General features: G+C 46.6%; 1 protein-coding gene across 1 annotated transcript in view; it reads right to left on the reverse strand.

The window, feature by feature from the left end:
* Nucleotides 1-1,382: 1,382 nt before the first annotated feature.
* Nucleotides 1,383-20,841, reverse strand: part of PACRGL (PARK2 co-regulated like) — a 19,888-nt gene continuing 429 nt past the window's right edge. Inside the window, exons 2-9 of the mRNA XM_015426105.1 lie at nucleotides 19,591-19,682; nucleotides 19,309-19,469; nucleotides 15,343-15,410; nucleotides 11,648-11,738; nucleotides 9,646-9,780; nucleotides 6,909-7,016; nucleotides 5,969-6,049; nucleotides 1,383-1,836 (exon numbers count right to left, since the gene is read on the reverse strand). Coding sequence (XP_015281591.1) covers nucleotides 1,780-1,836; nucleotides 5,969-6,049; nucleotides 6,909-7,016; nucleotides 9,646-9,780; nucleotides 11,648-11,738; nucleotides 15,343-15,410; nucleotides 19,309-19,469; nucleotides 19,591-19,648 — 759 coding nt within the window. The 5' untranslated portion in view covers nucleotides 19,649-19,682 and the 3' untranslated portion in view covers nucleotides 1,383-1,779. The remainder of the gene's footprint in view (nucleotides 1,837-5,968; nucleotides 6,050-6,908; nucleotides 7,017-9,645; nucleotides 9,781-11,647; nucleotides 11,739-15,342; nucleotides 15,411-19,308; nucleotides 19,470-19,590; nucleotides 19,683-20,841) is intronic.

Below are 20,841 nucleotides of genomic sequence, written 5' to 3' on the forward strand. Positions count from 1 at the left end.
GTTGCCTAATGCAAACATCTTCTCTCTGCAAAACTACCTGTATATACATAACTTTACGGGAGTCTTAAACGACTTCCTCTTTATTTAAAAGCGAGACAAATCAGAGTGCTATTTGGTTCTTAATTTGGTGAGCTAATTGCCGCTAAATGGAAATGTTGTTTTAAGCTTCCAAAGTCCGTTGCTTCGGGATACTTATGTAGTTAACGCCTCACACTAAACTGCTTAGCATCAGCAGAGTCCTGAATTTTTTTTTTTCCTTCCAGGATATTCTCCAAACACGTTTGGGAAATAAATATTTATTTAAAAACTGGCTAGCATCCATCGTCATTGAGCATAGAAGGAAGGCTCTGGGCGGGGGAAGCTGGCCGTGCAAGGGACAGGGGTTGGCCAGGCTGACTTAGCCACAGACAGACAACTCCCGTCGGAAAGGAGTGGGAACAACTCAGCACATGAATACATGTTGTGAAGGCCAGAGGCTGAGAGAGAGAGAGAGAGAGAGAGAGAGAGAGAGAGAGAGAGAGAGAGAAGGGCAAGGGAAAGGAGGGGAGCAGAGAAATGCCAGCCAATTCATTCGCCTGCCTCTCTGCCCTGCCAGTTTCCTGATTGAAGATTCATGTTTTTCCAACCTAATCCAAGCATTATTAATTACTACATCTCTGTTTAAAAGCCTGTTATTACTGGTCCAGGACATATGCCGATCTTAACGATGACATTTCTGCATGAAGGATCGGAAGGGCTTACGGGAATACACCAAATTCTGCCAACTGTGTTTGCAAACAGAAATCTAGGCATCTGCTCTGGTGTAGATAGATACAGACGAGAGAGGGTGGTTGAAGGCTGCTCTGTTATCGCCAGTGTAGGAACACGCGTAGGGCGACACATGTACAGGTGAAACTTGCTGTAGGACAGCTGTGAAAGTAAATGTGCACATTTTATAAGAAAATAAAAGCATACAAATGCAGCAAGTCTGGGGTTTTCTCTGCCCCTGCCTCCCAAGACATTTTTTGGAGTCACAAAAGAAGTTTATTATGCAAAAGTTTAATACTCAGTGAAGCACTTGTTAGATTCCTGAGTTTTATCTTTTAACACTTGAAATCGCACCATATCTTCAATTGAAAGAGCGAAGCAGCTTTAGCACATTAACGTAAAACAGAGTGGGTACCTTGAAGTGTTTGCGCTAAGTTTAACACACTTTATACATTTTTCTAATCCTTAGGGAAATAAATCTTTCTCTCATCTGACAGTATAAAAATACATTTCTCTCCGAGCCTTAGGCAAGGAGTTTCGGCTTCAAAATAAATTAAGTGTGACACAACCCACACAGATTCAAGCACTTTCAAGTGACTTTGACCTATTTGATAAGATAAGTGCTTATTGGCACTCTTCTACTGAATCTGTAAGTCTTAATAGTACTTCACTTGAGCTGGATCAAACCCTCAGTGTTTAATGTATCACATTTAGTAAACATATCCCATAATTAAAAAACACGTACCTACACAGCAAATATCTCTATTTTCTGGATAGTTGCATATGACAAAGACACACGACTCCATTATCCCATCTAATAAACCAGATGAGCTCATTTGCAACTCCTGCTAGAAGTACTGAACAGCAAAGATTATACCATTGCTGGCGCTTTCCATAATTACGCTCCTTGAACGTATTTACTCTTCACGTGAGCCTTGATCGTTCCTTGTCGCCCCGAGAAATGACAGAACCGTGTCTCGTAGTCACAAGAAAACAGACAGTTCCAAAATAAATTCTTCTTCACACCTCTCTTCAGGAGGCAATTGAACAATAAGTTGGAATTTTAGATTTTATAACAGCCAAGCTTTCCTGGTGATAAAAAGAGAATTGAACACGGTAAGTACTTTTACCTCAAATCACAACTGATGTACAATGATAAACACGAGAAATGGTGCTCTCCCCCCACTCCCCTGATACTAGGAATACTACTTTGCCACCAGAAAGAAGCAAAATAGTCATGTGTACAAAGCATGTTGGACAGGCAGATATTTGAAATCTCTGTGCCATTTTGTAAAAACAAACAATGCATCCCTTTGTCTCATCATCAATCTAGTCTTAAAAAGGTAAAGGTAAAGGTTCCCTTGCTCGAAAGCCAGTCGAATCCGACTCTAGGGTTGCAGTGCTCATCTCTGTTTCAAAGCCGAAGAGCCAGCGCTGTCCGAAGACGTTTCCGTGGTCATGTGGCCGGCATGACTAAACGCCAAGGCGCACGGAACGCTGTTACCTTCCCACTGAAGTGGTACCTATTTATCTACTTGCAATGTCTTGCTTTCGAACTGCTAGGTTGGCAGGAGCTGGAACTAGAGACGGGAGCTCACTCCATCATGCGGCACACTCGGGTCTCGAACTGCTGAACTACCGACCTTCCACAGCCTGCAGTTCAGCGTCTTGACCACTTGAGCCACTGCAGCTCCCTCTAGTCTTACTGGTCTATATAAAATGTTTGTCCTGTTCCTTTAGGAGGAGGTTTAGAACTAAGAAGCTTTTAACTCAGCCCTCTTTGGAACAGCAGTTACTCGAAGCTAAGATTGTCTATTCCTTGGCTCCCTCGTCAACCAAACGGGAGACTGCAACCAAGAAATGAGGAGGAGACTGAGACTGGGAATGGCAGCCATGAAAGAGCCAGGAAAGATCCTCAATGTGTCACTGGTGACCAAGATCAAGTCAAGTCGTGCCACAGTATTCCCCATCACTATGTATGGGCTTGAAATTTGGGAGGAAAGTTTTATGGATACCGGGGACCACCAAAAAGACAAATGAATTCTAGAGACCAAATTGAGCTTGAATTCTCCCTGGAAGCTAAAATGACTCAACTGAGGCTATCGCACTTTGGTCACATTAAGAGAAGATGAGAATCCATGGAGAAGACAATCATGCTAGGAAAAGTTGAAGGCAGCCGGGAAAGAGGAAGACCTGACCGGAGATGGACTGAGGCAGTCAAGGAAGCCACAAGGGCCCTCACTTTGCAAGACCTGGGCAAGGCTGTTAATGACAGGACATTTTGAAGGACATTAATTCACAGGATTGCCGTGAGTCAGAAGCAACTTGACCGCACTTAACACTCACACAAGTAAACGGAACAGAAGGCTATTTTAGGAGTGGGACTTCTCAGCTAAGATAAAATTGTTGCGGCTCATTCATGGTGGGAAACTTTACTCAGTTGGTCCCCTATGACCACAGGAGCTTTCAGGGTAATACTTCACCCTGTTGTGGTGAGATTAGGTTTTCAGTTAGTCATATCGTTTGCCATGCCTGTCATCTTGAGATACCTTTGGAAACAAGCTCTCAAGCTACAGTCCCCGGAAAAAAGGAACACCAGACATCCTGCGATGAAGCCTGAGAAGGCTATTGTGATTTGTGAACCCCTATTTCTGGTGAAGACCCGGGTTCCCGGGGGGGGCTGTGTTGCCCTTCCCTGATAACTCTGCCCGTTCCCTAGTTCTCCCCCCATAAACTACCCAACTCCTAAGTCTGTTGCAATCTTCTGGTTCCTGTGTGCCTAAAACTGGTCTGGCTTTACAGCCAGTAATTTGAGTCTGATGCTTGCTACAAACTGGACTGCAACTTGGCTCCCAACACCCTGGATCCTTCCTTCTTTCATCTGACCTCTATGCAGACCAGGAAAGGTGTATCTTTGCTCCCCATCTTGATCGCTCTCTCTTTACTTTCTAACCCACACTGCGCCACGCAGAGAGCTGGCATTTTGCTCCTCTCTGCAAGGTAGGCCTCCCATCTAGAAGACTGGACTACCGTGTACCAACATATCCCACTTCTCCGGTTACCCCATTTCCCCCACATTTGCACCTTTAGCTTAAAGGTAACTACGGCTCCAAACTCCAGTAGCTCTGATTGATCTTTGGTAGTTGCCGTTTGTGATATTATTAGCTTGGATAAGAAATGTGCTATTTATCTGTGTCTTGATTTAGTACTTGCTGGTATTTCCTTGTTTAGGATAAGCACCCCCCCCCAAACTATTGTACTAAATCCCTCAATAAACTGCATTATCTCATACATAATAGTGAACCTGGGGCTGACCTGTGGATCATGTCCACTCACACAAAATAAAGACTTTTCTACAAACTTGGGGGAACCCCCCCCCCCAGGTTTGCAGAAAAATCTGAAAACGGGGGAGAAAATTGAAGGAGTGTGTGTGAATCCTCCAAAATAGAGAAATGATGTCTGTGCATGTGCAGAGAATGCTTCTGCTGTGAGGGAAAGATGCTGTAGGCACATTAAGAAGAGAAGAAGAAGACAAGAGATTGGATGTATACCCTGCCCTTCACTATCCAAAGGAGTCTCAGAGGCTTACAGACTACTTTCCCTCCCCCTCCCCACAACAGACACCCTGGGAGGTAGGCGGGACTGAGAGAGCTCTTTCCAGAATTATCCTTGAGAGAACAGCTCTGACAGAACTATGGCTTGCCCAAGGTCATCCAGCAGGTGCAAGTGGAGGAGTGGGGAATCAAACCCGGTTCTCCCAGATTAGAGTCCGTGCTCCTAACCACTGCACCAAACTGGCATCACAGCTGCAGCCCTGAGGCCCAGCACTGCTGCTGTTGCCCTCAAGAAGACCAGTGCCGCAGAGTTGTGCTGCGGATCCCACCAAAGCCGGGGCAAGCACGGCCACATCTAGAGACTAGAGATGTGAAGGCCCAGAAAAAAACCGGGAAAATTCGGGGAAAAAATGTTTTTTTCCGAAAAATTGGAAAAATTGAAAAAAGAAAAGATTAAAAATTGATTATGGAATGTTTTATTTTAAACATGATGAATAAAATATTTTAAGACAAGGTGTTCAAATATTTTCAAAATCATTTCTAAATATGTAGAAATATATGCCATATATATATGGCATCAGATTGATCTAATTTCTGTGCACTGAGGACAAGCAAGTCCTAGGCTACAAACTGAACTCCCCAATGCAAGAACAAGATGCATTTCTTCCTTTAGGAGGTGCTATTGTCAGAAGAAAAGAAAAAGGTTTCAGTTTTGTTTTTGCGTGTGGGTGGGTATTCTGTTTGTAATAACTGTTTGGATACACTACATTTTTAATATGCTAGTTGTGATAATTTCATGCCAAATAAAAATGTCCATAGTCATATTTTATGTTCCTAAAGTAACAGAAAGACTTTCAATCTAGAAAAGACAAAAGAAATGCTAATGTAGCATTTTTTTCAATTTTTCCAAAAATTCCCATTTCCCCCCCCCCCCAAAAAAACTGGAAAAAAACGAGTTTTTTTCCGAGCTTCAAAATTTCCGGAAATTTTACAACTCTATCTTTTTTCCCTCTACAGAGTGGAAGAGCAGCCAGACTTTGGAATGGGGAGGTGGGGGGGCAGCCAGACAGAGCACCAAAGATTTGGGCGGGGAGACGAGCAGAGTCCCACGATGGGACAGGGAGGTAAGAGTGGTGAGGATGGGGGTGGGGTGAGGGGAGAAAGGAGAGGCAAGGAAGGCAGTGCCAGAGGGTGTTTGGCTGCAGGCTGGCCCAAAAGAAAGACAAGGTAGAAAGGGACGGTGGGGAGAAACAGCGATAGGGGGAAGATTGACAGAGAAGGAAATTAAAAAGCTTCAGTGTCTTCTGTTAGAGGGGAGGTGTCCCAGTGATCATATTGGTTACCCTCTTCCGAACCTTCCCCGGCGCTACGGTTTCATTTTGGCAGCCAGTGACCGGAACTTCAAATGCTGACGCATCAGAGATTGATATAAAGATATTAGGATACTGACCATCTTATTCTCAACCCCTTTCCTAGCACTAAATCCATCCCTTTTACTCCAAGCACACCTAGAGGAGGTGTTTTCACTGACCTACCAAACCCTGAAGACCTCAAATCGTATCATGCCATGGTGGAGGACACTACAGGGTACTAAAGAGACCGGAGGACAGGAGGAACCATTTCACTCCAGCTCTCCTGTGGAGGCCAGGCCCACCGACGTGGCTCACCTTCCCTCCGTACTGCTCCAACTTCTGCAGAGCGTCTGTCGTCTGCTCTTTGAACTTCTTGCTCATCTGTCTCTTGGAAAGCTGTTGTGAGACGAAAATACACGGCAGGTTTTTACATTTCAAACCATCATATTTATCTACCGAAAGGTCTGTTGGAAGATAGATGAAGCCCTGATGACCCTGACTGATAATGGGCAATCCTTTACACTGGGGGTGTCAAACATAACACCTGGGGGCCAGCAGGGAGGGAACAGGAGACTGCTGGGGGGGGGAGTGGGAGGGGCCACTCTGATCGTGGCTTCAGCACGGTGGAAACAACCTCATCTCCTGCGGTCAAGCAGCGTGGGAGCGTCCGCCCAGTGCTGCACCGCTGGCTCTCCATTCCGCCCGTGTGGGTTTTCCTTTGCACCCCCTCCCAGCCCACGGGGCCTTGCAGTGAGGACACACCAACTCAGAGTTTACTAGCTGCAGTGCCTGGCATTACGTTTTATGGCACACAAAGTGACATTTATGTCAGATCTGGCCCTCACAGAAAATGAGTTTGACACCCCTGCTTTACACCATACGTTTGGAGGACTGGAAGGATCTGCGTCTAGTCCAGGCCTCACCAGCTTGCTCCCATGCAGCCCCAGGAGGACAATAAGGCTGCATGGGACTGCAGAGACCAGGTGGTGGCAGAGGCAGTGACTGTCAAGTACATGGCTACTGGGATCTACTGGCTTGGTGGGACTTAAATTGGGTATGTCAACCCGTCAATCTACCAATCATTTATTATGGTCATAGGCCAGCAGAATAAAATGTACACTCACAGAACAGTTGCAACTACACACACACACTAAGTTGTGTACATCAGTTCTGATCCAACGGTGCCCAGATGCCAACCCCACATGCTTTGCAAAGCCCTGGGAGAAATGCAAGTGCTACATGTCATCGTACTCACACTTGAAAGCAGGTGTTTGAGATGGTCGTTGAGCGCAGGGCCAACCACAGCACTCAGCTGTACCAAGGCCGTCAGCCCTCTTTCAAATACTTCCCCATCTGAATGGACCTTTTGAAAAAGGGGAGAGGGACTGGTTATAGCCAGTTACGTGCTAAGGGACATGGCAGTCTCTCTTTTTTTAATAATATATTTATTAAGTTTTGATGCTTAGTAGATACACATACACCTAAACAAGAACAAACATACACCAACATTACAACTGTTTTCTCATCACATCACATTTCATCAAGCAATTTGGTTGCACACAGATAAAATATGGATTCTCTCTATTCTCATACCAACTAGAATTTTACACTGCATAACTCACGATCCTAGTTAAAAAAAAATCATCCACTAATTTTCTATTTGAATCACTTATAGTCATTCATTCTTGGGACATGGCAGTCTCTTGACTAGACTTGTTCAGTGTTCAATACAATAACTCTTTAAGGTGGGGGAAAGTGCCTGTAGGGTTTTCAAGGCAAGAGACCATTCAGAGGTGTGTTGCCATTGCCTGCCTCTGTGTCATGACCTTGGTATTCCTTGGAGGTCTCCTGTCTAAACACTAGCCAGGGCCAATGCTCCCTCTAAGCTATGAGCAAAAATTCTACTTTGTGAACTGCTGGCATTAAAGTTGTGAGCAGGTGATTTGGCTACTGCATAAATTAGTTTGCTCTGGAGCCCTCCTTCCTGAGCTAAGAGACAAAAGTGTGTGAGCCGGAGGCTAAAAAACTGTGAGCTAGCTCACACTCACTCAGCTTAGAGAGACACACTGGACCCTGCTTAGCTTCCGAGATCTGGCAAGCCTGGGCTGTCGAGATCAGGCAGAGAAAACAGATCAAGTACAAAACTAGAGATATGAAGGCCCAGGGAAAAAAACCCGGAAAATTGGGGGGGGGGATGGTTTTTTCCCGGGTTTCCCCCTGAAACCTTCCCCCCCCCCCCGAAAAATTGAAAAAAGAAAAGAAAAGATAAAAAAAATGATTATGGAACGTTTTATTTTAACATGATGAATAAAATATTTTAAGACAAGGTGTTCAAATATTTTCCAAATCATTTCTAATTTCTGTGCACTGAGGACAAGCAAGTCCTAGGTTACAAACTGAACTCTCCAATGCAAGAACAAGATGCATTTCTTCCTTTAGGAGGTGCTATTGTCAGAAGAAAATAAAAAGGTTTCAGTTTTGTTTTTGCATGTGGGTGGGTATTCTGTTTGTAATAATTGTTTGGCTACACTATATTTTTAATATGCTAGTTGTGATCATTTCATGCCAAATAAAAATGTCCATAGTCATATTTTATGTTCCTGAAGTAACAGAATGACTTTCAATCTAGAAAAGACAAAAGAAATGCTAATGTAGCATTTTTTTCAATTTTTCCGAAAATTTCTGTTTCCCCCCCGAAAAAAACTGGGGAAAAACCGGGTTTTTTTCCGAGCTTCAAAATTTCCGGAAATTTTACATCTCTACACAAAACCAAATCAGGAAACCAGGAAAATACAAAGCCGAAACCAAAGAGAAACCAAAGAGAAACAAACTGGGGCACACTGAACAGCAGAGCCCTCTGCAAATCAAACCAGTTTAAAGGGCCAAGACCTGTCATGTGACAGACCTGAGCTAGCACTGGTTCCCACCGTATTAGGGTCACCACAGAGGAAGCCCTCTCTGCAATGGCCGCTGGCTTATGAAGAGGTTATTTCAGACAGCAACCTCGGGGAGAGGCGATCCCCTCAAGCATCTCAAGCCACAAAAGGACTTTCCAGGTGAGAACCACACCTGGAATTTAGCCAAAGAGCAAAGTGGTAAGTAGAAGTGCTTGGGCAAATTGATGTCCTGTGTTTTCACAGAATCACAGAGTTGGAAGGGGCCATGCAGGCCATCTAATCCAACCCCCTGCTTAAGGCAGGATCAGCCTAGAGCATCCCCAGTCCAGCCACTGCGTAAAGATTAAAAAAGAGAGATCATGGGAGGAGGTAGAATTCCAAAAACAACATCTGTGACAAAATAACTAAGAGTCAACAAAGATAAATTGCAAAAACGTCTACTGTAGTAATTCTGCAGAAAGTTTTCTTCTATTATCGCTCGCACGCTAGCTAATACTGTGCAATGAAAACAATCTGTTTCACAATATTTGGTCTAGGATTCAGGAGGACACAGGTCTGGACAGAGTCATGCCACCCCGCCCGGGCTACAGTCTGGTCCTCCACGCTGAAGCTTCTGCACAGCATCCTCTGCACACGTTTGTCTGCTCCCACACATATGCTATGGAGGTGCGGTGGCTCAAGTGGTTAAGACGCTGAACTGCAGGCTGTGGAAGATCAGTAGTTCAGCAGTTCAAGACCAGAGTTGCCGCATGATGGAGTGAGCTCCCATCTCTAGTTCCACCTCCTGCCAACCTAGCAGTTCGAAAGCAAGAAATTGCAAGTAGATAAATAGGTACCACTTCGGTGGGAAGGTAACAGCGTTCCGTGCGCCTTGTTGTTTAGTCATGCCGGCCACATGACCACGGAAACGTCTTTGGACAGCACTGGCTTTTCGGCTTTGAAACGGAGATGAGCACTGCAACCCTAGAGTCGGACTCGACTGACTTTCGAGCAAGGGAACCTTTACCTTTACCTTTTACACATATGCTGGAGACGGCAGATGAAATCATTTTGAACCCGAGCAGGTGAACCATGAAATAAAAAGAAGAGACATACCAAAGCAGCCTTTAACACGGGAACGAGGCGAGGCAGCAGCGGGACCGCTTTCTGAGCCGCTCCTTCCACCAAAAGCAGCTCTCGAAAGCCCTCCTTGGATACGAACGTATATGGATGCCTCGTCTCTCTCAGTCCCTGCCACAGTGGAATAATGTTATTTTACTACCTAACTATGTGTATTTTTTTTTAAAAAAAATCATCTTTAAAAATGCTCAGACAACCTTGCAGATTGCACGAGGGACATTCCACACGCACTTACGCCACCTTGTGGGCACATGAAATACAAGATGAGACAGCACGCTTCCCTCTGGTTTTACATTCCCAAACCATTCAAGCCCCCAAGAAAATGGTTGGTTTGACTGACATTCCTCATTTTCATTTTAACCCCTCCCAAAATATTTCTACGTGGATCCATAAATGGGGCACAAGCAGTTCTATTTCCAAGTCCTCCGTTTGTGCCTCGGCACCAATAGCCACATCCTGCGGGAACTGGGAAATACAGCTTCATCCCCTTTGCCACTAGACGGAAAAAGGCAAGGAAGCACGCTGAGAGCGGACCTTCATTTGGTAACAAGTCTGCCCTGGCCTTAGGAGCTGGTGGCGTAGCTGGTTGCTAGCAGCCCCCCTCCGTTACCCACCCCTGAGATCCCCAGGGTCAGCAGCTCTGCTGAGTTGGGGCCCGGCAAAGCCAGGACGACGGGGGTGCCAGTCACACGAAGTTGGGAACTTGGCACTGGTTCCTCTGTCCTGCTCTCCTGGAAGGACTCTCAAAAGCAGGCCTTCCTTCCTTACATTTATGGAGATCCAATTACTGTTTTCAGGCCTCAGGGCTGCAGCACTGATATATTCTGATATACTGATATATTCTGGACAAGCAAGTCATTTGGAAGGCTACTGCATAAAGCAGACAAATTTATTTGTGTCCCCTTTATTATTTATTATTATTATTTTATTACTTTCGATTTATATTCCGCCTAGCCAGCAGAAGCTGGCTCAAGGCTGTGTACAACAAGTTAAAATACAATAAAACACCAATGCATAGATGCAATACTATAAAATTTCATGTAAGCAAATAATATACATAAAGTGCAAATAAGTGCAGATAGTGATTGCTATAAGATGGTCCAATGTAGGGAGGCCAATATCCAAAGTTGTTCTTAATGCCAGTAACATAAGGGCCGTGACATGTTCAGTTTTTGACAGCTCATTCGTCAATGGCGGCTCCTAATCGAAGGCCTGGGGAAGAGCTCCGTTTTACAAGCCCTGCGGAACTGTAGACGGTTCCGCAGAGCCCTGATGTTTTCTGGGAGCTCATTCCACCAGTGTGGAGCCACCACTGAGAAGGCCCTAGCCCTGGTGATGGCCAATCTGGCATCTTTCAGACCAGGGAGAGTCAGGCGATTTTGCGACCCTGACTACACAGCTTAGAGGGAGCATTGCCTGCAACATATTTTGTTAGTCTTTAAGGTGCTCCTGGACTCTGTCTCTTTTCTGTTTTTTAAAAGAACAACTCAAAACCAGGGATGAAAGATTTGATGTGACCCCTTGTGGACTGCGAGAACTCTGCAAAAAAGGTTTTTATGGGTGGTCGAGCCAAATCGCCTTGGCCCTTTCCTGTCCACAGACCAGCACGCTGAAAAAAACCCACAGGGGGTGGGTGGGTGAGAAGATTATACAGAGCAGTGCTTGCGAGCTGTTGGTTGCTTCCCCGTTGATTAAGCACTTTAAAACCAGCAATGATTTCCGCTTTTCTTCAGTGGGCTACTTACGTGATAATCCCTAATTATCTGCTAAAAACTAGCTTGCCTCTTATTATCGGTAATTTCCCCTTCTAAAGCTAATCCCAGCTCCCCGCCGCACTTTCTTCTCTCCACAAAACCGGCCAGAGGGTCCGGGCTATAGGTGACCTACATCACTGGAAACAGCGCAATACGAGCCTTGAAGGAACAGAGATAATAATGGTGCGGCCGAAGCCAAAGACAAGGACGAATGATGGACCAACCTCTGCTAAAGTTATAAGGAGAGGATCAAATGGAAGGGTTTCGGGATGGCAGTCCCACTGCAGTCTGTGTTTCACCGAGCCATGGACCAACCTGAAACAAAACAGAAGATTAAGAGATGTCAATAATAACACAAGGCAGCTGGAATTGTTACCTTTTCACTTCAGGTGAAGCCATCCCAAGCAAGGCTCCCTCTAAGCTGTGGAGTCTTGTGAGCAAAAATTCTACTTTGTGAGCAACTGGCATCAAAGTGGTGAGTGAGCGATATGGCTGCTGCATTGATTAGTTTGCTCTGGAGCCATCCTTCCTGAGCTAAGACAAAAATGTGTGAGCTGGAGGCTAAAAAACTGTGAGCTAGCTCACACTAACTCAGCTTAGAGGGAACACTGATCCCAATATATTTCCCCAAAGTTACTAGTGTCGATGTTACGCGGTGCTAGCCCCCTGCAGAGTGTGCATGGGTGTGAGAGTATCAAATAAGACGTGAGTCTTATAGGCTTAGTGTAAAAGCTATTTACAGTTTATTCACACAAGCCACCACCAAATTATTGCACAGACCGACAAAATGCTTGCGCAGACACCAGATATTCACAAAAAGATGGGTTACACTGTACATCACTGTACTTATACTTGCATTGACCAATCAGGACCAATGCTGAGTCATGGCTAATTAGTTCTGCCAGGAACCAGCCAGAACCGGTTAGAGCCAGCTCTTCTGACACTCAGAGCTGTCAGCTCCTGTCACTTAGATTCATCTGATCTACAGCCAGACTTAACTGAACATAGGTATGTTGACAATTAGAAATGTACGAGTACAGATATAGTTTGTATGACCTCTCCACGCGTAATATAGAACCCTTCTTGGCGCAGGCCTTGGGATTAACAGCAAAATACGGTTATGACAATTTCAAATAAATTGTCTTCTACCAATTTCTATTAGCAGACCCCCCCAAAAAAAGTTAGCTGCAAATGCTAACTGATCTCCTACCAATTTTTATTAATGAACAAGAATTGCTACATGTATGCTCAACAGCGAAATACACGTTTGCTGACAGTGGCACGAGGAATATTAATTGCGGTATAAATTGCCATGAAGCAGAAACAGCTTTCTTTAGAGAAATACTTATAATAAGCAGTTCAAGGACTATGTAACAATGGGGCCAGACCTCCATGACAGCTGTATCAAGTAGTACCAGAAAACAGCAAGACCGATTTCACACAAGAGCTGCGTCGCATCGCGCCTCCCTTTGCCCCGCTTCTATCGGTCAATTTCCCACTCAAAGCCGCGCGGCCGCATTTTGACCCACGGCTTCACCCAATTTTCCCCGCGGTTTTGTGATCCTGTTTTTTGAGGATCACAAAACCGCGGGGAAAATCAGGCGAAGCCGCGGGTCAAAATGCGGCCACACGGCTTCGGGTGGGAAATTGACCAATAGAAGCGGGGCAAAGGGAGGCGCGACCACAGTGCAGCTCTTGTGTGAAATAGGTCCAAGAGTCCAGTTGCACCCGAAAGACCTGCAACATTTGTGGCAGGATAGGAGCTTTTGTGAGTCACCGTGCATGCGAGCAGTGACTCGCAAACGCTCCTACCCTGCCACAAATTTTGTCAGTCTTGAAGGTGCAACTGGACTCTTGCTCTTTTCTACTGCTACAGACTAACATGGCGACCAGTGTTCCCTCTTAGTCTAGTTAGTGTGAGCTAGCGCAGTTTTTTAGCCTCCGGCTCACACATTTTTGTCTTAGCTCAGGAAGGACGGCTCCAGAGCAAACTAATTTATGCAGCAGACAAATCGCTCACTCACAACTTTAATGCAGGTGGCTCACAAAGCAGAATTTTTGTTCACGAGACTCCACAGCTGAGAGGGACCACTGACCGTGACCCATCTTGATCTAGTTGCATCAAGTGGCGGGCTTAAATGTGTGAATCAGTCGTCACAGATCAACTGCCACAGGCAGTATTTCCACACCAAACCACACCACACGTAATGCTTTTCAGTGGAGGACAGTTGCATATTCCCCATCAAGCCAAGGACAAAAGTGCACGTATAAACAAATCCTCAGTAATATTCATATCTTGTTAAAAGACAGAACATCTGCTAATTGGCTATTGTGCGGCCCTCCGAATATTTGATTTTTGGTATTGCACAAGTAGAGGTCCATTGGTGGCTATTAGCCACAAGGTATAAATAGGGGCTCTGGGGCAAGTGATGCTCTGTCTTCTTGGTGCTTGGGGGGGGGGTCAACAGTGGGAGGGCTTCTAATGTCCTGGCCCCACTGGTGGACCTCCTGATGGCACTGGTATTTCTGGCCACTGTGTGATACAGAGTGTTTGGCCTGATCCAACATTGGCATCTCTTATGTTCTTATGTTCAAAGGAAATGCAGCCCTATAAAAGAAAGGCTTCATTTGTAGTCTATAGACCATTTTAATTTGTAGAAGAAGAAGAGACAGTTTCTGCTGACTCCCCCTCCCGATTTTGCCCTGTAGCCTGTTATTCAGGGTCTACTGGCGCCTAGAAACAGAACTTGAAGGGGGGGGGGCTCAATACAATCTTGGGAGTGCATCAACAGAGGCATAGCATCCAAATTGCAAGATGTCATAGGCCTGCTATACACCACATAGGTCAGGCCACACCTGGAGTGTGCCGCACAGTAGCGTGCAGTTCTGGAGGCCTCACTTCAGAAAGGACGTGGACAGAATGGAGTGGGCACAGAGGAGAGTGACAAGGACCGTCAGGGGCCTGGAGACCCAGCCCTAAGAGGAAAGGCTGTCACTTAAAGGAGGGCGGGGGGCTGTTCCCGTTGGCAGCAGAGGAGACGAGTCAGTTTAAATTACTGGCAGGAAGGTGTTGGCTGGATATTAGGAAGAATTGTGTTTTTTTACAGTAAGAGTAGTTTGGCAGTGGAATCTGCTGCTTAGGGAGGTGGCGAGCTCCCCCTCACCGATGGCCTTCAAGCAGCAGCTGGATGAACACTTGTCAGGGATGCTTTCGGCCGATCTTGAATGGAGCAGGGGGTTGGACTAGATGGCCTGCAGGAGCAGGAAGTGGGAAAGAGCACTCCCCCCCCCCCCCGTCAGAGTCCACATTAGGTCGGACACATGCCTCTACCTTCATGCTTGATATTTAATTTATTTAGAGCCAGTTCGGTGTAGTGGTTAAGTGTGTGGACTCTAATCTGGGAGAACCGGGTTTGATTCCACACTCCTCCACTCACAGCTGCTGGATGACCTTGGCCAAGCCATAGTTCTGGCACAGCTGTTCTTGAAAAAGAGCATTTTCTGTAAAGAGCTCTCTCAGCCCCATCTACCTCACAGGGTGTCTGTTGTGGGGAGGGGAAGGGAAAGGAGTTTGTAACCCGCTCTGAGACTCCCTTGGGTAGTGAAGGGCGGGGGATAGATCCAATCTCCTCCTCCTCCTCCTAATTGACTGATCCCCCACCTTCCTCCCCAATGGGCACCCAAGTCGACTTACGGGGTCCTCGTCCCCTCCATTTTCTCTTCAGAACAACCCTGTGAGGTCATTTAGGCTGAGAGAGCGCAAGTGGCCCGAGGTCACCCAGTGAGCCTCTCAGGCACCGGGGGAGGGGGGGCCCTCGAGCCCAGGCCACCTAGACCCCCGTTCAGCACTCTGAACTGCCACACTCTGCCTGGCTCTCTTGTTGAAACACATTTACCCTGCGTGGCTCACGAGCCTCACCTGCAAGGAATGCCTCCTTTAGAATAAATGGCAGCAAAGGCCGAGGGAGCTTTGGACGGGACACCAAACTGCAAGGGGGGGGAAGAGGAAGGCCACGTTAGTTCAGCGGTAACTACTAACATTATTATTACAATATTACAAAAATAAGTTGGACGTGACCCAGCCAAACTTAACCCGTTCACGTTCCATTTCACTCCACCAAATCTGACCTGCCTCTTTACTTAAACATGTTTACATGTTGACCATTCCAAAACTGAGGCGGTCATACGTGATTGCAAGCTGCAATGCGTCTCCAACAGCCCGGATGAAGGGCCGCTTTCTCAAGACCCCCCTGGACCAGCGCTATTGTGACTGCCCCTTGACAGAACTTGACTCATTCCGTCATGCCTTCTTCTACTGTCCGAAACATGCAGCGGCAAGAGAAAGATCCCTAAGAAAATGGCTGTTGAAATATTAATCTTTTCCTGACGCAGCAAGATTAAGACTACTCCTGAGCAGCCAAGGCCAAAACTGTATTTCACTCAACAGGAGAGTGAGGCACATACTTAAATCTCTCCAATAAAATCAGCGTACCCCAAAGTGTCAAGCTTTGGCTGGATCTATAGCGCAGAGGAGAATCCCTTGAGCAAAGTGAGCAGAAGCAGTAGGGACCATGTTAAAATTTAATGGAGAATTCTGTGTTAGATGCTGTGAAGGAAGCGGGCTTAAGTTCACTCAGCCAACAGAAGCTGTCTCAAATGCTTGCAGCAGCTTGGGATGAAAAATCTCAAGGCCAAACTACATATTACATCAGGGGTGTCAAATATGCAGCCTGGAGGCCGGATGAAGCCCCTAAAGGGGGCCGGATCAGGCCCGCAGTGGAACTGACTGTCTTCTGCTTCTTCTTCTGGTTCTGCTGCTGCTGCATCATCATAGGTTTGCAGCTTACAGATACACACCTGAACAGCATACTCAAGATTGCAACAGCACAGACATTTTGATGCAATAAGTCAGAGCAAGAGGTGTCAGTTATCAGACACTGTTAAATAAACAAAATATTGCAAGAGTGCTAATGTTTTAAGCATTTTTTATTTTAAGTTAAAAAAGAACCCCTTTGTGTTTGGGTCCTTTATAAAGTTTATATCTCCGCTACCTGGCATTACATTTTATGACACACCCGGCCCGGCCCAACAAGGTCTCATTTATGTCAGATCCAGCCCTCATAACAAATGAATTTGACACCCCTGTGTTACATCTACCACGTGATTGCAATGGGGACTTGCAGCAGGTCCCCAGCTTCAAATTTCTTGCTGAAACTTAATTTAGAAGCTCCACAGGGATCAGGACTGCAGCATGAAGAGGTAATCCCGCTCCACCTGGGCCATTTCCCAACCCCAAAATGGCCCCCTGTGGCATTATTTGCCTCATTTGGGGGGGCTGTACACATACTAAACATTTGTAAATGTAGCCCCTCGGTGAAAATTCATTTGTCATTATTTTATTTTTCCGTATAATTTCACAAGATGCAACCTGTACTGATGGGGCAGAAAATACCAGCCGGATTTTACACATTTACCATGACAGGGCTAAAACCTTTTTGAATTGGACTCCTACCCCAAAATTCCCTGTAATTTTGGGAGCCAACTGCAAACTGATCCCACGCTGACCTCTCCCCGCCCAACATAAAACGCCAAACAAGTTTATGTTATACTTTGCTTGCCTGTTATCACACATTTTAATTTGTACTGAACCGGATGGTTCTCCCCCGTGTAAAGCGTTTCCACTCAAAAACAGCATTAGTCACAACTCTATATTTGTTATCATTCTTTGTATTCTTTATATTTACTATCATTCACGACAAGGCAACCAAGAAGAAAAACAGCCTGCTACTGTAAGAAAAGGGCTTCCTACATTATTCACAAACACCACAAGGACGTTCTGGAAAATCATACATGGATTAAGAATTTATTGCCCTTAGTGAATTCAGGGTTCTCTTAAAAAATAGAAGAGATGGCATCCCAAGACACTCTGAAAACTGACCTGTCACTCAGCTGCACACAGTTCAGAGAAGACTAAAAATTAAATATGGCTCCAGTGTCTGCAGAACTGCATCAACAGGGACCCACCATCGTGTTACCAATATGCTGGAGGTCAGCACAGTGAGTTTTTGCCCTTAGCACTGGAAGAGTTCTCTTGGCAGCTGGAAAGTGTGTGTCCGGAGAGAAGAAGAACAGATTGGATTTATACCCCACCCTTCACTACCTGAAGGAGTCTCAGGGTGCGTTCAGACGCGGTGTTTGCAACGGTATAGATGCCAGTTGCAATCGGTGTACTTACCGGCGTTCACACGTAGAACATCTGCCTTCCGTCCCTAACCGTTGTAAAGCGCTTTACACCGTTGCATTCTGCCACTAGGTCCCGAAGTGGTGGTATCCTAAGTGCAACGGTTGTAATCGGTTTACCTCCCCGTCTGATCGCTCTCCAACGTTGCAGAGCCACTTCCGTTCAGAAGCCAGAGGCTTCTGATTTCCCCCCCGCCATTTTTTTTTTTTAAACGTAGGCGATATGCGCTTGGGCGAAGCTTCGCCCCAGCGTTTGTTTTTTTAAAGAAGAAAAGGTCCTTAGTTTAGCGTTTGCTCTTTAATGGGAGGCCAGTTTGCTCTTTAAACTTTTAACTTTGTGTTAGGAAGAGTCTGCAAGGTGCCGCGAGAGGACTCCCTCTTTTTGCAACAAGCCTGATTCCCAGCTACAAGGGGGGGGAGGGGGGCATGGCCTGATGAGGCACCGGGAGTGCCCTGCCCCCTCCTGACCTTGTCCCGGGGAGGCTGCCCAGCTGGCCGGCCGGCTGCGCTCCGTCGGGGCTCTCGCGGCGCGGCGCCGGCTGCTGCTGCTTCCTGCTCCGGGTGACAGGTGAGCCCCTCCCGTTCCCTCAAAACGCCAATAGGGAATTGCGTTTTTCTGGCTGCGGCTCTTGGCGCAGAGGCGAGCGACCTCTTTCCAGCCTTTGCAACCAGATCTCCGCCTCCTTCTTGCTGGTCGGAGAGTGCAACTCCGAGGAAACTTGCGCCAGGGCTTCAGCAAAGCCAGAGTTTGATCCCTGGACCCGTGAACTCGCTTGGGTTGGACCAGGAAAGACCTAAGTTCCAATTCTGGCATTAAAAGAGAGACGGATCTAAACAGACCCGGCAGCGGGGGAGCGGGAGGAGGGATTCAGCCCACCAGCCGCCTCAGAAAGCAGTTTACAATTAGCCTTTTAAAAATGGCTGCTTTCAAACTGTCAGCTGGGACAGAGAAGACGGGGTGTTTTGCACATGCACGAAGATCGCCATTCTGTGGATGGCTGCCTATGCGCATGTGCAAACTGAGTAAAATAAACAAACCGCCAATGCTCGCTGTGTGTGGACAGGCATACAGCGATGGGCTCCGCTGTGAGGGAGGTAAGTGTGATCGCGTTTCAGCCGGCATAAACTGCAACGGTTCCAACCGGAACAGTTTAATGCCGGCTGAAACGCCCCGTCTGAACGCACCCTCAGAGTGGCTTACGATCGCTTTTCCCTTCCCCTCCCCACAACAGACACCCTGTGAGGTAGATGGGGCTGAGAGAGCTCTCTAGAGGACTGCTCATGATAGAACAGCTCTGAGAGAACTTATGAATGACCCAAGGTCACACCAGCAGCTGCAAGTAAAGGAGTAAGGAATCAAACCCGGTTCCCCCAGATTAGAGTCTGCACACTTCACCACTACACCAAACTGGCTCTCTAACAAAACAGCAAGCCACAAAGGGAGGTAGGAGCTCAAGAGACTGCCTTCCCACACTACTTCTGTCCTTACTAAACAACCTGGTGTGACTAGGATTGGGTTTGTCTATCCATCCCAGCATTTCCAAAAACTTTCTCTATTTCGCTTGGTCCATATGTTTATGGAAGGCAAGGATCCTTCTCACTATCCCAATAGTATGCAGATTCCCGAAGTGACACCTGTACATACCGGATCAATCGTTTTGGGATTAAGCCGGTCACTGGGCCGGGGCTGTGGCTTAATGACAGGATCAGGAGAAGCAGGCGAAGCAGAGAGCGTCTTTCTTTTCTGTCTCTCTTCTGTTTTCTCTTTCAGCCGAGAGCCTGAAGACAGTCTCTTACCACTGCTTCCTGGGACAGAGCGATTAAAAAAACCAAACTGACGACCCGTTATAGAATTTGCATCGCTCCTTAAAAATAAGGAATAACTGAATTGAGCACATCAAAATGTTAGCCTGGTGACAACACATACCAGTTCCAGTTGCTCCATTTTTCAACTTTATGGCTTCACGTTTCTTTGCTTCCTGCATACCTCTTTGGGGCCCTTTGCACGGACACCTGCAGCTGAGAAAAATGGATTCTGGTTGGTTTCACTCAGCAATGAGATCCCTGGTAGCACATCTTCTGAAAGAAGGATACGAAGGGAAGGCTTGTGAAAGAGATTAAAAGCTTAAGGGGCTACCTCAGGAATGCCAGGTATCTCTAAGGACACCGACCAAAGGAAGTCTTCATTAACAGAGGTGGGAACTTTTACAGGCTCTACAGACCGTAGAGACACCAGAGCGAAAAGAAGTAAGCAAAGCTGAATAAACTGCAAGCCTAGTAAAGGTAAAGGTTTCCCCTGCCCGAAATACAGTTGAATCCGACTCTAGGGGGCAGTGCTCATCTCCGTTTCCAAGCCAAAGAGCCACCGCTGTCCAAAGATGTTTCGGTGGTCATGTGGCCGGCATGACTAGACGCCAAGGCGCACGGAATGCTGTTAGCTTCCCACCGAAGCAGTACCTATTTATCTACTTGCAATTTCTTTCTTTCGAACGGCTAGGTTGGCAGGAGCTGGAACTAGAGACGGGAGCTCACTCCATCATGCGGCACCCGGGTCTCGAACTGCAAGGCTATACGCATGCAAATGAATTGTAAGAGCTCTTCTCATCCCATTTGAGCTCAGGATAACCCCAGTGACATTGATAATAACAGCAGATTCAGGTCTGACCAAATAACACGATGCAAAGGACTCCTAATAAAAGTCACTGCCACGAGATACGGGGGTAGCCACAAGCTGAGACAGTTTAAACAAGTAGGTAAAAACATAGAGGACATTGCTAGATGGAAGTTTCCTCTTAAGAGTCACTGTAGCTCTAAGTAATGGTTATAAAACCTGATAAAACCTTCCACAGCCTGCAGTTCAGCGTCTTAACCACTTGAGCCACCGCAGCTCCTACTTTGTGAGCTCCTGGCATTAAAATTGTGAATGAGCGATTTGGCTGCTGCATCGATCAGTTTGCTCTGGAGCCCTCCTTTCCTGAGCTGAGACAAAAAGGTGTGAGCCGGAGGCTAAAAAACTGTGTGCTCACACTAACTCAGCTTAGAGGGAACCCTGCTCCAGAGCAAACTCATTGACGCAGCAGCCAAACCGCCCGCTCACACCTCGCATGCCCGGCAGCTGAGAAAGTAGCACTTTTGCTCACAGAGGCCCCGCAGCGCCGAGGGAGCCCCGGCGGCAATT

The sequence above is a fragment of the Gekko japonicus genome, unplaced genomic scaffold (assembly GCF_001447785.1).
Source record: "Gekko japonicus isolate JY-2015 unplaced genomic scaffold, Gekko_japonicus_V1.1 scaffold120, whole genome shotgun sequence".
NCBI classification, from domain to species: Eukaryota; Metazoa; Chordata; class Lepidosauria; order Squamata; family Gekkonidae; genus Gekko; species Gekko japonicus.